This window comes from Vitis vinifera, chromosome 13, assembly GCF_030704535.1.
Source record: "Vitis vinifera cultivar Pinot Noir 40024 chromosome 13, ASM3070453v1".
Taxonomy (NCBI): Eukaryota; Viridiplantae; Streptophyta; class Magnoliopsida; order Vitales; family Vitaceae; genus Vitis; species Vitis vinifera.
The window spans coordinates 6,670,324-6,685,791 of NC_081817.1; the positions used below are offsets into that span (position 1 = coordinate 6,670,324).

A 15,468-nucleotide genomic window follows, 5' to 3' on the forward strand; every position below is an offset into this window, starting at 1 on the left:
CTTTCTCCCTCTTCATTCCTCTTCATTCTTCCTTTGAAACCCTAAATCCTTAAACACCTAAAAATTCAAAACCCTAAAATCCTAAAACTCAAGCTTTGTGAAAAAAAAATGTTGGGAGATTAATAGATCTTATTGTTTATTGTTACGAGGGTAAAGTGTATTAAACCTTTAATTTTATTAGTTGTATATGAAATTCGACACCTTTTTTCTTGTTGCCAATACTAAGCAATTTTTGCAAAAAAATTCTTAAGGAGGTAAAAACATTTTCCCTCCAAATTCAAGCCTAATTAACACATCCTAATAGTTACAAATTCTAGTTCCTAAAAAATATCAAGAAAAGAAAAAAAATATTAAAAAATAAATTTCTTACCGTTTGACTATAAAAAAAAATAAATATAACTAAAATTAATTAAAAGTTTTTATATATTTAAATTATTTAATTTATATATATATATATATATATATATATATATATATATATATAAAAGAGTTAAATAAGTTCAAAATCACATAAAAAATAATTTATTAATTTTAAATTTTTTTGCCTTGTTTTTCTCTCTATTACCAAACAAAACCTTAAAGTGGTTTCCATTTGTCTTTTTCTTCTTTCTTGTCACTAGAAAAAGGAAGAAAGATGAAAGTGTAAGTTGCTAAAAGCATATTATAACAATAATAATTAAAAAAAAAGGGATGCGTAATAAAAACCACTGAATTTACTATATAATACAAACGTAATGTTCAAAGTATGTCTTCAATTTGGATAACATTATTAAACATACTATCCTCTCATGTCTCGCCTTCAAACTCAGAAGTCAAGAGTCGGTCCATTCAAATACCCGGAAATTGCATCATTGAAAAAAAGTAAACAAAAACAAAAAGAAAGAAAGATTCCATCCATTATAAAAAATAAAAAATAAAAAATAAATAAAAGAAAGTAAGGGACCCATGATAGACAGATTGATAAATCTGTTAGATACGTATGGGAGTGGTTAATTGACCATTGATGCCCACAACAAATAAGATGGAATAAATCCAAAATAAAAGTTTTCTTCCCCTCGTTGGCCAAGAACCTTTCCACTTCAAACATGGGCCTTCCACTTCCTTCCACTTCCATTTCCACTTCAATACTTTTGATTTTCTTACATTTAAGATTCAAGGTGGGAAAAAGCAGATTTTATTTTATTTTTTTAATTTTGGGTTCTCCATTTCAACAAAAACTTTGGAGCCATGCAAAGCATATAAACAAACTTTAAACAATCTAACGCGACTTTTTGGGTGCGGAGGCAATGTATCCGGGCTTTGCTTCCTGCCCTCATACACCTTATCCGATATCTTTGCGGCCCCCCGTGTTTACACCATGCGGTTGAGGTTTGTGGAAGCAAATATCAATCGAATGGTATCGCTTTCGTATTGGATCGGAATCAATCTAATAACGGGACTTGGAGGTGTTAAGCTTCTTATCATCCCGATATCGAGCTATTTTTCGGCAGGACCGTAGAGTTTTAACCACCAAGATATGGATGAATTGATGTGTGTATTATTACTTTGTATATTACTTATGTTTTACAAGTTTTAATCTTGAATATATTTGTTTTGTACTCGATGTTTAGAAGTACTTTGATTTTATGTATGCTTTCATCGTGGAATATGACTCGGTGCCTTTTGGACATACTTCTTATTTTCTATTTTTAAAATAAAAAAGTAGTAATAATTGTTGTATAAGAGATTAGAATTTTCAAAGATTTATATTAGAAAAGTAATGATTAAAAATTATTTAAAAAATTTAACATTTAAAAAAATTATTGTTTCAAGTTTTACAATATCTAGAAGTAATTTTTAAAAACATAAAGTAATTTTCTATTTTTTTTATAAGATATTATACGTTTATATAGAAATTTTTGATTTTGAAAATAGAAAATAAGAAATATATTCGAACAGACATTTAGGCTGTGTTTTTTTTTTTTTACTTAATTTTAAACAAAAACTTGAAATTAAATAATCTTTAATAGTGTTAAGAATTAAGTTATTTTTTTTTTTAATATGAGACAATTATATGCAAATTTATAATAAACAAAATAAACACAATTGCATATAATTTAAAAAAATTAGGGAAGAGAAAGTGCAAACACGAGAGTTTATAGTGGTTCGGCACTTCCTTGCCTACGTCCACTCTCCTCAACCTCCTAATCGAATGAGGGTTCCACTATCTTGAAGCTTCAACCAAGCTTCCAATCTCTTTACAATTGGATTATAGTTCCAATTCACCCTCTTGGATTTTTGGCTCCAAGCACCCTTTACACTTCTTCAAGAGATATCCCTCTTTTGAACAACCTCTCTAGTGATACCCCTCACTTGAGAAAATTTCTCACAAAGATATACAAATAATGATATCTCAAAATCCTAGTAATAGAACTTTAGGTTCAAAGATACAAGAAAAACTAGGATTGAATGGTGTACTAAAGATATGCAAGTTATGAAACAATGGTGCACTCAAAAACACTCTTCCAAGGCTCAAATATAATCAAGATTGATTTGGGAAGGTTTAGCTTATGAAACAATGAAGTTTGGAGACTTTTTATAGAAGAAAAAAGTCATACTAGCCGTTGGGGGTTCGACCGGTCGAGCTAGGGGTCGACCGGTTGACTAGCCGTTAGGAAAAGTGACCGTTGGGCCTCAACCGGACCTCAACCGGTCCTCGACTGGACCTCAACCTTGATCGGGAAGAGAAGGCCACTGGGAGAGAGAGAAAATTTTTTGTCTCGCTCAACCGATCCTCGACCGGACGAGCACAACCGGTTGATTGGTTGAACCGGTTGAGCCATTCTTTTGGCTCAACACTCAACCTTTTTCAACTTAAAACCTTTTAACATAAGTTTGAAAATCATTTAACACAAGGTTTTAGTTGAAAACATGAAATCATCCAATTCTTAAGATATTTAAAACAATATTACTCTTGGATGATTTTGGTGCATAAATAAAGAATGAAATGCATGAAAGTCTTAATGCACCAACAACCTTACAAAGAGATCTTAAGAAGCTGTGGTCTTGAAAAACTCTTCTCTTTGAGGTGGTCTTCTTCTTCATGATTTCTCCTTGGTTTGATTTGTCTTTGGATTGTCACTTTGGAAGTTGTCTTGCCTAATCACACTTGAAATATGATCATTAGTTCTAAACCTTATTTTGTTATCATCAAAATCAAGATTAATCAAACCTTGGTTTCACAAGAAATAAAGAAAAATCAATATATTTCTTTTAACATTGAGAAAAATGCCAAATATTTTAATTTTTTTCTACTCAATAAAAAATTTAAAACATAAATAATAAGTCAACAAAAAGTAAAATAAAAATAAAAATAATTTAAAATCTAAAAGTAAGTTGTTTTTAGTAAATAATTAAAAAAACAAATACCACCTTAAACTTTTTTTTTTGTAACTATTTTGTTTTTTTTTTTTGTTCTTACAAATAGAAAATAAGGTATTTTCATAAAAACATTTTTGACTTATTTTTAATTATTTTTGTTTGCTTTTGAAAAATTGTTTTTGAAAATTGTTTTAAAAAATAATTATATAACCATAAAGAAAAAATAAAAATAAAGTACCACATATAAAATTTATTTTTAAAAACATACTTGAAATTTGAAAAAAAAAAAAAAGTTAAAACCCTTTTAGATTCCCAAATAAAATTTTCTTTTACAAAATATCGTATATCAATTTGTAAATTGTTTTCAGAAATGTTTTATAAAAAAAAATACTTTCCACTTTCCAAATAAAGTCTTACATTTCATTATACACTTGAAATGATCGAGATTGTAAGTTTAACAATCGAAACAACGCTGCATCGTTTGCCATTGGGTATGGGCTTGAAAAATGGAGCATATATGAAGAGATCTATATATGGGCTTGGCATAGTGGGGCTAAATGGTGGGGTATGGACAAGCCATTGGGGTTTAGAAATAATGTCGGAGGGTTAGTTTGATATTGATGGCACACCGGACACAAGGATCCAAAGCGGATTGGATGAAAACGACAGAGTAGGGAAGATTAGATGATGAATTTTTCAGTTCAAGCAAGCTATATATTCCTCTTTGTATCATTCCTTGAATAATATTGCCTTTTGCCAAGCTCTTATACTTACCAAGACTGGTTTATCTTCTAGTAAATTCAATTTTAATTGTGCCAAAACAAACTCAATTACGGTAGAAATTGATTGACCTTTTGATAAAGTATGGTTTAAAAATTAATGTAAGTTTATCTTCTAGTAAATTCAATTTTAATTGTGCCAAAACAAACTCAATTATTGTAGAAATTGATTGAGCTTTTGATAAAGTATGGTTTAAAATTTACTTTAAGTTTTCAATTGTGACAACAATTCTGAAAAATAGTTTTCGAGAATCATTTTTTAAAAATTGTTTTAAAATATTTTGTAAAACAGAAGTCTCTTTAAGAAGTTGAAATGATATTAATTTATTTTATATGTTTTTAAATATGGTTTAAAAATAATTTGGGACAATTGTGTTTTGGATCTAGTTGGACACAAAAATATGATATTAATCTTTAAGAAGTTTCTTTCTTTCTTTCTTTCTTTTCTTTTCTTTTTCTTTTTTTTTTTCTTTCTTTTCCTTTTTTTTTCTTTTTTTTTTAAAAGAGCTTTTTATGTAAAATTATTTTCTAAAAATAATGTAAAAAAAGACTAAAAAATCAACATGTTGAGACTATTAAACTTGTAGACATATCACCATGTAAAATAAAATTGTGTTGAAAAGTGATTTTATAAAATATTTTAAATATTTTTAACACTCAAATGATAAAAATTTTGAGATGTTAAAAAATGATAAAAATATTGAAGTGTTAGAAAAGTAAAAAAAACGCTTCCTAAAATCACCACCAAAGAGGCAACCTCTTTGGTAGTGAATTTGGAAAGTGTTTTTACCACTTCTAATATTTGAAAGATAAAAACTTTCAAGTGCTAGAAATATTAGAAGTACTTCTTAAAATCACTATTAAGTAGGCTTTTAAGAATGTATTTAATAGTGATTTTAGTATAATCACTATCAAACGCACTTTATAAGAAGTGTTTATAATATTTTTAATACTTGAAGTATGAAATTTTTTAAGTATTACAAAGGTTAAAAACACTTTCTAAAATCACCATCAAATACAATTTAAGAGCTCATTTGACAGTGATTTTAAGAAGTGCTTCTAATATTTTTATTATTTGAAAATTTTTATCATTCAAGTATTAGAATGATTAAAAATATTTTTTTGAATCATTATCAAACATACTCTAAAAGTGTATTTGACAGTAGTTCTAGAAAGTGTTTTTACCATTTTTAGTATTTAAAAAATTTATTTTTTAAGTATTAAAAAATGAAAAATATTTATTAAAATTATTGTGAAATACATTCTAAGAGTGCCTGATTTTAAAAAATATTTATAATATTTTAAATATTTTAATAATAATAAATTTTAAATATTAAAAATATTAAACGTTTTCTAAAATTATTAACAAACGTACTCTAATTATATAATAAAAACGATATTAAGTAGCCGGAGTCACTCAAGGCACGAAAGCTTACGCAAATATTTTGGAGCTTTATACAGATGAAAGTCGTTAAAAATATGGAATTTTGTCAAAGCATAGATTCTGAAAGCTCTTCTTCATATTTGGAAAATACTTTATACTTCAAATCACTACTCCTTGGGATTTGTTCCTAAATGGGTCTTTTAATCTAAAGGGGCCTGTGAACGGTTGTGTGTTTGTTCTCTTTGATCCTAACAATGGTTTAAACCCCTTTTGTCAGCTCAGACAGAAGTAACCTCTTTTTCAGAAGAAGTTGGTCCCTAGGATTGCCCTGGAATGATTTTTCGACAAGTAAAGAATATATGAAGATATCACTTTATCCATCTTCTTTTTGTTGAGATAACATTAACATATCCATTTCATGTTACAGTGTTGCAATCTTCTTCTTATATAAACACATCAAGTTTTTTTCTCAAAGTTTACAGCTTTCCGTATGCGTTTTCACTGGACGCTGGGATTTATTTGCTGGGGAAGATGCTTCGTAACACCCACATTGTCTTTATATGCCTTCTGGGCTGCCTCTGCCCCGTTATAACAGCCACTGATCTCCCCCATCAACACCCCAATCCTGAAGCTGTGGTTCTACAAGTTCAAAGGTAAAGTGTAGCTTAATCTTTGACAGTTGACAGTATACCCCATTTTGTTTGTCCATTGTTTATGTTGATTGTTGCAGGAGACTGAATGCGTCTCTTGCAAGGAGGGGCTTACTGGGTGTCCATGAAAATGACCAGGTTTCATGTCTCACCGGCAACCCCATCGATGACTGTTGGAGGTGCGACCCCAATTGGGAGGCTGATCGCCAACATCTGGCCGAATGTGGGATTGGGTTCGGTCAGCAAGCAGTTGGTGGCAAAGGTGGTCAAGTCTATGTGGTCACTGACCACTCCGACTCAGGGAATCCGGGTTCGCTCCGATACGCTGTCACCAAACCCGAGCCACTTTGGATTATTTTCTCCAGTGATATGCTGATAAAACTCAAGAGAGAGCTTATAGTAAACAGCTACAAGACTATCGATGGACGAGGCGCAAATGTTCAAATCACGGGCGGTGGCTGCATTGGCCTCAAATACGTTACAAATGTTATCATACACAACATTCAGCTTCATCATTGTGTCCCCTCGGAATCGGACGGTGATGGGATATCCATCATGGGGTCAAGGTACATCTGGATAGACCACTGCTCCCTCTCCTATTGCAAGGATGGCCTGATCGATGCCACATTGGGTTCCACCGCCATCACCCTATCAAACAACTACTTCTCGCATCATGACAAAGTGATGCTCCTGGGTCGAAGCGACGGCGACGAGATGGATGATGGGATGCAAGTGACGGTGGCCTTCAATCGCTTCGGTGAGGCGCTGGAGCAGAGGATGCCAAGGTGCCGGCGGGGGTACTTCCACGTGGTGAATAACGATTACACGCAATGGGGGATTTATGCCATTGGCGGCAGCGCAAGCCCTACTATTAATAGCCAAGGCAACCGTTACACAGCACCACCGTCCACAAATGCCAAGGAGGTAGACTCAAGTCACCTGGTTCATCACTTTGTTTTTTTCTACTAATCCTAGTCGATCATTTTCATTTATAAAATGTGGATATGTATACAAGGTGACGAGGCGTATGGATGCAAAAGATGGAGATTGGGCACGTTGGAATTGGAGAACAGAGGGAGACATAATGGTCAACGGCGCATACTTTGTGCCCTCTGGCGATGGTTTGGGTGCTCAGTTTGCTATGGCTTCTAGCGTGGAGCCCAAATCTGCAGGCTTCATTGATCAACTCACCATGAATGCCGGTGCCCTTCCTCCCACCAGGTATGTCAATGTCAGCCTCTTCCAAGCTTCTCACCTTCTTAAATTTAATTCGTTTCTTCAAAATGTGTGAAATAATTGTTTTATTTATTTTTTGGATAAGCAGTGTAGTTGGAAGCATACCAAATGGTCAAGTACCCAATAGCATACCGAATAGTCAAGTACCCAATGGCGTACCAAATGATCCAGTACCCAATGTTGGCGGAACTAACGGGGATAATGGTGGTCTAGGGTCCTACAGTGGTGGTGCTGGGGCTAATTCCGGTTATGCTGGTGGTGGTGCTGCTTCTGGGTCCAATTATGGTGATGGTGGTGGTGCTGCTGCTGCTGGGGCTAATCCCGGTTATGCTGGTGGTGGTGCTGCTTCTGGGTCCAATTATGGTGATGGTGGTGGTGCTGCTGCTTCTGGGTCCAATTATGGTGATTGGAATTTCTTTGGAATGACACATGGGAGCGGTGCACCGCGGCTGCCACCTCCATCAACCACCTCCGTTCTTTCAGCTCCTTTTGTTACTTTATTCCTGTACTTTATTATCAACTATGGTTGTTGTATATTACCATTGTAACCTAGACATTAAAAGGATGGATCTGATTTAAAAGATTAGAATTGTGAATTTGAATTGTAAATATAACGACTTGCACCTAATTATGAAAATATTATCCGCTTTAAATCCAAAAAGAACTTCATCACTTTAAAACATGTCTACAAGATTAAAAGGAGTTCATATTTATATAATATCAAGAACTTTTCCCCCAAACCCCTGTACTGGGATTGTGATCGACTTTAATACCATTTGTAACGATCTGCATCCAGCCATAAAATATTATTCGCTTTAAACCCAAAAAAGACTCTCACGACTTTAAAATGCATCAATAAGATTAAAAGGAGTCTATACTTATATAACGTCAAAAAATTTTTCCCTATCTTATGCGAGATGTCATAATAAATCAATTATGTTCCTCTTTTTTAACAAAAAATTATTTATATAAAACCAAATCTCGGTTTTACTAAAATTTGATTTTCCTTCATCATCGCACAATGATTTATCTTCATTCTCGTCCTATTTTTACTTTTATTCCTATGTACTAAAGGATCCATTATTAAAATTAGAAAAATTAAAGTTTCTTATAAAGACATGAAACACGTATTATAAAATGTTTAATTAAAAACTTTCCGTCAAACAAGCATCGTTTGAGAACATGCTTTATCTTTGATTTAAAAAATAAGTAGTGGAAATGGAAAGAAAATGAGGTAGAAAAGCAACATTTTGACAACAAAGAAAAATCGATTTGCATGTGAAATCAAACGCAACTTGAACATGCAAATAGGCAAAAAGGGAATAATCCGAGTATGAAAAATCAAAGCCACCGAGGATGAAGAAGAAACCAACCATGTGGATGAACCTTTAAAATTAAAAGCAATCTTTTTTATTACCCAAAAGTCAAAGATTTCTCCCAAATCTCATCTTAAATTCAAATTTTAAGCCTAACTTTTGATTGTATTGCTTTGTATATTTATTGAGGAGGGAGGCCAACCAATAAAAGAGGAAAATGACGTAGATTATGGGTATATCTTCTAAGTTCTATCAGACTTTTACATATAGGATTGATGGCAACTTGTCTGGTTACAAATAAGAGCTCTCATCACTCTAGTCACCAAACTCCATTATGGAAAAGGGAAAAAGGAAAAATATGATAAGAAAAGAAAACCCTTTTCATTAGGCAAATGGCACCTCCCTATGTTTCTTAAAAGTTATGATTTGGTACCTTTAAACCACACCCATAAGTCATAACCCATCTAACGTCTAACTCCCCTCTTTCTTTTTTTCCATCATTTTTTTGTGTCTCTAGGCAATGCATCTCACCTTTGCTTCACATTTGCCACTTTTATTGACGTCTCGAGTCCTTATCCTAAACTTCATCTACCTATTAAAGAATAATTCTTGATTTTGTATGAAATTAATCATTTTGAAGAAAATTTAAATATGATATACAAATTTATGTCTAAATTTTAGTATAGAAGTAAGAATATAGATTATCTCCTACACTCGGCCTCTCTTTGTCTTGTTTGTATCATAATAATTATCACTTCAAAGCCGATTGGATAAGATCGGGTAGCAGAAGAGACCTAGGACTTTGATTGGGCTCAATATGCATATTATACTCTCTAGCATCCTCGCTCGCATGTGGTTTCATACTTACACGTGAAAAGATACCATAGAACTACAAGTTAGAGAAAAAAAATATCAAATGAAAAACAAATATGTAAATTGCGGAAATATGATTCGATCTGCTGACAAATCAAACTCTGATATCATATTAAATTATCAATTTTTAAAAAAACTTAAAACTTACAAAATTTGGATTCAATATACATATCATATTGCTTCACAAATATAATATATTAATAAATAAATAAAATTTTATTTATACATAAAAAATTAAATTATTTTTTATTTTGTTATATTGCTATCTAGTGAAACAAAGGCTAATAATTTCTTTCTTTTTGTGGGAGCGCATGGGTGGGAAGTGGGGTATGAACCAAGCATATGATGGTTGTTTGAATGTTAAGATATCCCCAAAATCGCGATCTTTTGCCCAAAAATCAAGGCCTGAAAGAAAAAATATGGGACATCATTCCATGCTTTTTCAACCCTATGAATCAATGTTGAACTCAGTGTCCTATTATAAAACAAAACACATCATTACCCACTATGTATTACTTCTTTTACGTTACAATTATTTATGCGTCAGCTTGCCTTTATGCCTTATTTTTATCTTACTACCTCATTTTTCACATTTAAAGAATTATTATTATTTCTTTTTTGCTTTTAGAGGATATGATAAAAAAAAATTGTTAAAAATTAATTAAATGGTCATATGATAAAAAATTATTAAGAATAAATTAAAAGGTCATATTTTATGTTTACCTTAAAATTCTAGAAAATAACGATACCATTTGGATGAGTTATAAGCCTAAATGCAAATGAGAGAATTATCCAAAAGGGTGAGTTAGAAAAAATAATGATTATGAAGACTCACTCTTTTAAAAAACAATTTTACCCTTTAATATGTTTTTTATATTATTTATAAATAAATTGAAATTGTCAATAATGTGGGGCCCATATATGATGATAAGTACAAGTTGATAAATGATGTGGGACCCATACATGATGATAAGTACATGTTGATAGGCAATCAACGGTATATTTTTCAACTTGAAAAAATTGTTATCACTTTTGAACAATTAACTATTTAAAAATTTGTTATTTTTTTTTAAATTGAGATTTTTTTTAAAATCTTGTAAAAAAAATAATTTTTAATATCTCATAAATAAAAATCATATCCTAAAGTTATTATATCGTTTTATATATAAAACATGCAATTAAAAACTTTGTTATCATAATATAATAAATAATTATTTTTTACAAGCACTCATCAATTGAATAATATATAAATATTCAATTGACTAACACACACCTATTAAATGGAATAACTCACAATTATTCATTGGGTGATATAGCACGTGAAAAAATTAAATAAAAATAAATTAAATTATGTTATAATATATTGTAATGATATTATATTTATATTGTAAGTATAATGCATTTATGTCGTACCTATATTTCATTATAAAAGTAATAATTTTAAAAATGTTTATTCATACCCTATAAACACATCGTATTAATATATTAACAACATTTATTTAGTATTTTGAAATTATTTAATAATTTATATATATATAAACTACGTGAATTCAAATTAGTATTTTATTTGATTTCAGAAATTATTTATGATATAGGTATGTTGTGAAATATGGTATGATCATACAAAATTACCATTTTTATAAAAAAATTCATAAATTTCTTAATTAGGTTTTGTTGTAATGTATTGTAATGTAAGTGTATTTATATTGTAATTATAACATATTTTTGTTGTGCTTGTATTATATAATAAAAGTAATAATCTTAAGGATCACCTTTTATACCTTATTAATATTCAACATATCAAATATATTAACATCATCCACTCGATACATTGAGAAAAAAAATTTATATGAAAATTAAAAAAAAAACACTATGCAAAGGAAAAAAAATCATATAAATTTTTTAAAATTATTTTATTATAAAAATAAAAAATGATTAAACATTTTCTATCATTTTTTTATTATTTTTAGAGAATCTGAATGAAAAATTAAATATTTTATCTTCCTTAAATTTAATACAAAAACATAATTTATCAATTTAAAATTATAATATATATATATATATATATATATATATATATATGAAAAAATCATCATTTTTATTATATAATTATAAAACTTATTTTTTTCTTCATAAAATTAAAAATTAGAATAAAAATAAAAAAGGTAAAAAAACAATAAATGATATTTTGAAAATATTTTTAAAAAGTATTTTTGTTTTAAATAGTAAATTTAAATAAAAAATTATATATAATTGTAAGGGTTAAACCCAAAATTTTGATTTAAAATTTAAATATCAATAATTACAATAAATGTGGGACCCATGTACCATAAATATATTGACAAATAAAGTGAAGTGCTTTAAATGCTTTGAATTTTAAAAGTTTTAGTTAAAGGACAGTTTTGGTATATTAAGCTTACTAAAGTCCTCCCCAATAATTATTGAAAGATACCACCTTTTCTAATAATTGTTTTACCCAGCCTACCCTTTTGGGTAATTCTCCCAATGCAAATTAACATAAAAGGGAGGGATAACGGATCGAGGATGATCATAGGTAGATTGGAAATGAGTCATTCCCATCCCAATCCCGTTCCAATTATTTAAATTCAATTTTTTCCAAAGTTTTTTAAAAAAAAGGTAGAATCAACTAGACAAATACTTGAACCTAATTTAAGATTTTTTTAAAAAAAATAAAAAAGTCAAATATCTTTCTAATCCGTTTATATTCATTCCAAACTTTATCTTATTGAAGATAAGACATATATTTATACAAAACATGTTCCACCATTTTTATGAAACAAAAAAATCAAGAAAATGACATTGTATAGAAAATGAACCCAAGCCTCTTAAATTGAATCTTTTGTCAAGCCATCGGTTTGGAAAAGAAAAAAATAATACCAACAATAAATTCAAAGACGCCAGCATTAGAAAGAATGTGTATCACAGAAGTCTTGGCGATATCTCCATAGTCAAGAAAAGCACTTATCCTTTGGACTAGAGCTTTAATTGCAGTCATCTGCCTAACCACAATTCTTCAATGCTCTGTTTCTATCAATTTGCCCTTTAGGAGGTGAGAAGCATTTCTCTGCATTTCTCCTAAAATGAAGCATCAATCATTTTTTTTTATTACCCTTTTCTTCTCCTCTCTGTCTAAATATTATTCCATAGTATTTTTTTTATATAAATTTAATATATATAATAAAAATATGGATAGGGAAAAAAAAAATATTATCATTATCAACACTTTGCAATAATGGAACAAAGCATCAATAATAGCTTCATAAGCTGCAAAAAAAATTCCTCTGACCCCATATGCAATCGAATAGCCCTTCACTTGAAAATAATAGAAAAAGACTGGACATTAGTTGCATCATTGTTACCAACCAATCAATTTACTCTTATTTATAATTTGCAATGCTTTAGACTACGTTGATATGTAAATCATAATAACATGAAAAATAAAATTTTAATTTCCATAATATTTTTATTTTTATTTTTATTTTTATTTTTATTACCGTTTTAAAGAATAATTCAAATATTCATTCTTATTCTCTATTCCAGTGTTCAAAATATGACTTCGGATTAAACCCGATGTTCCATATCATAGCATTGCCTAACCATCCACATTACAAGAAGGTTAAGGGACATAATTATGAGCTTAAGACCACATTACCATGCAGTATTACTTTAATTTTCAACTCCATGAAGTCAAGTGCCTCTGGGCTCTGAGGAGGATGATACGAAATCATCATATGCAAGTCCAAGCAGCACATGACCAAAATAAAACAGGAAGTAGGTGGATGGATCCTGCCCACCAGGCAAATTTCGGTTGACAAAAGTAGTTTAATTAGCTTGGTCCCATTTCATTGATTAGTGTTTGATTTTTTTATTTTTTATTTTAATTTCTTTTTTGGTTTTAAGGCACATTTCAAAGACTAATAATAATCACAACTACTCCATGTGCTAGGTAATACAAAAATGTGTAAACTATAAAAACGGGTGAAAGTGGATTGTCCCACACTAGCACTTCTGCATAATAACTCTACCAAAGGTGGTCATACTACAGGAATAACTTCAGGTACATCTGTTACAATTTTGACTGCCCAATAACCAATTTGGTCCCGAGGTAAAGAATAACCAGTAACACCAAAAGATGGGGTCAATATAGCCAGAATCACACCTGTAACCCAAGTCAATTCGTGAAGTTTTTTAAATCCACCGGTGAGATATACACGAAATACGTGAAGGATCATCATTAGGACCATCATACTTGCCGACCATTGATGAACTGATCAGATTAACCAACCGAAGTTCTCTTAAGTCACTATGTATTGAATAGAAGCAAAAGCCTCAATAAACGTCGGATGATAGTAAAAAGTCATAGCAAACCTCGTAGCTACTTGTACTAAAAAAATAAGTAAGCGTAATTCCGAGAAAGTATAAGGTTTCTTGAATTGAATATTTTGTTAGAAATATATTATGGTTGATTCCAAGAAAGTATTAAGGAAACAAAAATGTTATCAGCTATGCATTTTTTTTTTGTATTTGATTTTATTATAGAAAATAAGAAAGAAAAATAAAATATAATTCAAATTAGTTAAATTTTTTATGTATTTTTAAATTATTTAAATTTTACATATAAGAATTAAAATGAATGAAATGAATTTAAAATAGCATATACAAATAATTTATTAATTTAAAATTTATTTCCAATTTTATTGTTTTCAATGAATTATTCAAAGCTCAATATATTGCAATCTTATACTATGTTTGATTAATAAAAATATTAAGAAAAGGAAAAAAGTGTCAATAAAAATGATTTTTTTATGTTTACTTTTATGATGAAAAATATAAAATAAATAAATAAATAAATAAAATTAAAGTTGGTTAGAAGTTTATATATTTTTAAATTATTTAATTTTTATATAAATAAAATATATTTAATATAATGTACAAAAAATAATTTATTAAATTTAAATTTATTTTTTTAATTTTCATTTGAATTTCTCTTTTACTTTTTTTTCTTCTTGTACTTTCCCATTTTAGGAAAGGAAACAAACATATCCTGAGGACTACATAGGGTCCCAACTAGCAACTTTGGGTTTATTTCTTTGACTGAATTGTATAGGATCCACAACCTTTGCCACTCACATAGCTTTGTTTTTAGAGTACTTTTGTTTCATTTTTTATACTAAAGGGAAGATATATTTCTAAATAATTTTTCTTCCCAAATTATAGAAAAGTACATGTAGGCAAATTTTCAGTGACTTGAAAATAAAATAAAATATAGTTTTAACTTTACAATTATTTTACTTTTCTTGCTTAAAAAAACAAAATCTTTGAAATATGTGAAAAACCTTTTGTGCAATAAGATCATATCATGAGATGAATAAGTGTTTTTAAAGATTATAATATACGAGTTGAATAAATTTAGCCAAATTAAAACTTAAAGATATTAAGGATAATCAAAGTATTCAAAGATCAATGAAGGACACAATAATTTTTAAGTAGAAAATCTTCATGCTAACTACGGAAATAAATAAATAAAAATTATAAGGTTTAAAATCGCTAATCCACTATCCACCATTTAAAATCAAAGTATACAAATTTATGTGACCGTTCTACCATAAATATTTATTCTTTAACACTTTTATTTTGATTCATGTTCGCATAGTACCTTCATATTCCTCCCAACCTTTGAGGGAATATAAATCAACACCTTTAGATTCCTCTTAGCCTCCAAGGGGATGCAGATTCTTCTAATAATTCATAATTCAATCCAATTCTTTCTTAAGAAATTAGGAATGATGTGGTAAATTTGTTAGTTCTCTTAAAGTGTTTAACATAAAAAAATATTTAGATAGAGTATA

The 15,468-nt window shown here is 29.5% G+C and overlaps 1 protein-coding gene across 1 annotated transcript; it reads left to right on the top strand.

The window, feature by feature from the left end:
* The first annotated feature begins 6,048 nt into the window (after window positions 1-6,048).
* Window positions 6,049-7,962, top strand: LOC100251231 (probable pectate lyase 13-like). The gene is given in 4 exon segments (NM_001281070.1): window positions 6,049-6,176; window positions 6,254-7,097; window positions 7,189-7,394; window positions 7,498-7,962. Coding segments are annotated over 4 exon segments (1,632 nt in total). The 5' UTR covers window positions 6,049-6,054; the 3' UTR covers window positions 7,958-7,962.
* Window positions 7,963-15,468: the final 7,506 nt, after the last annotated feature.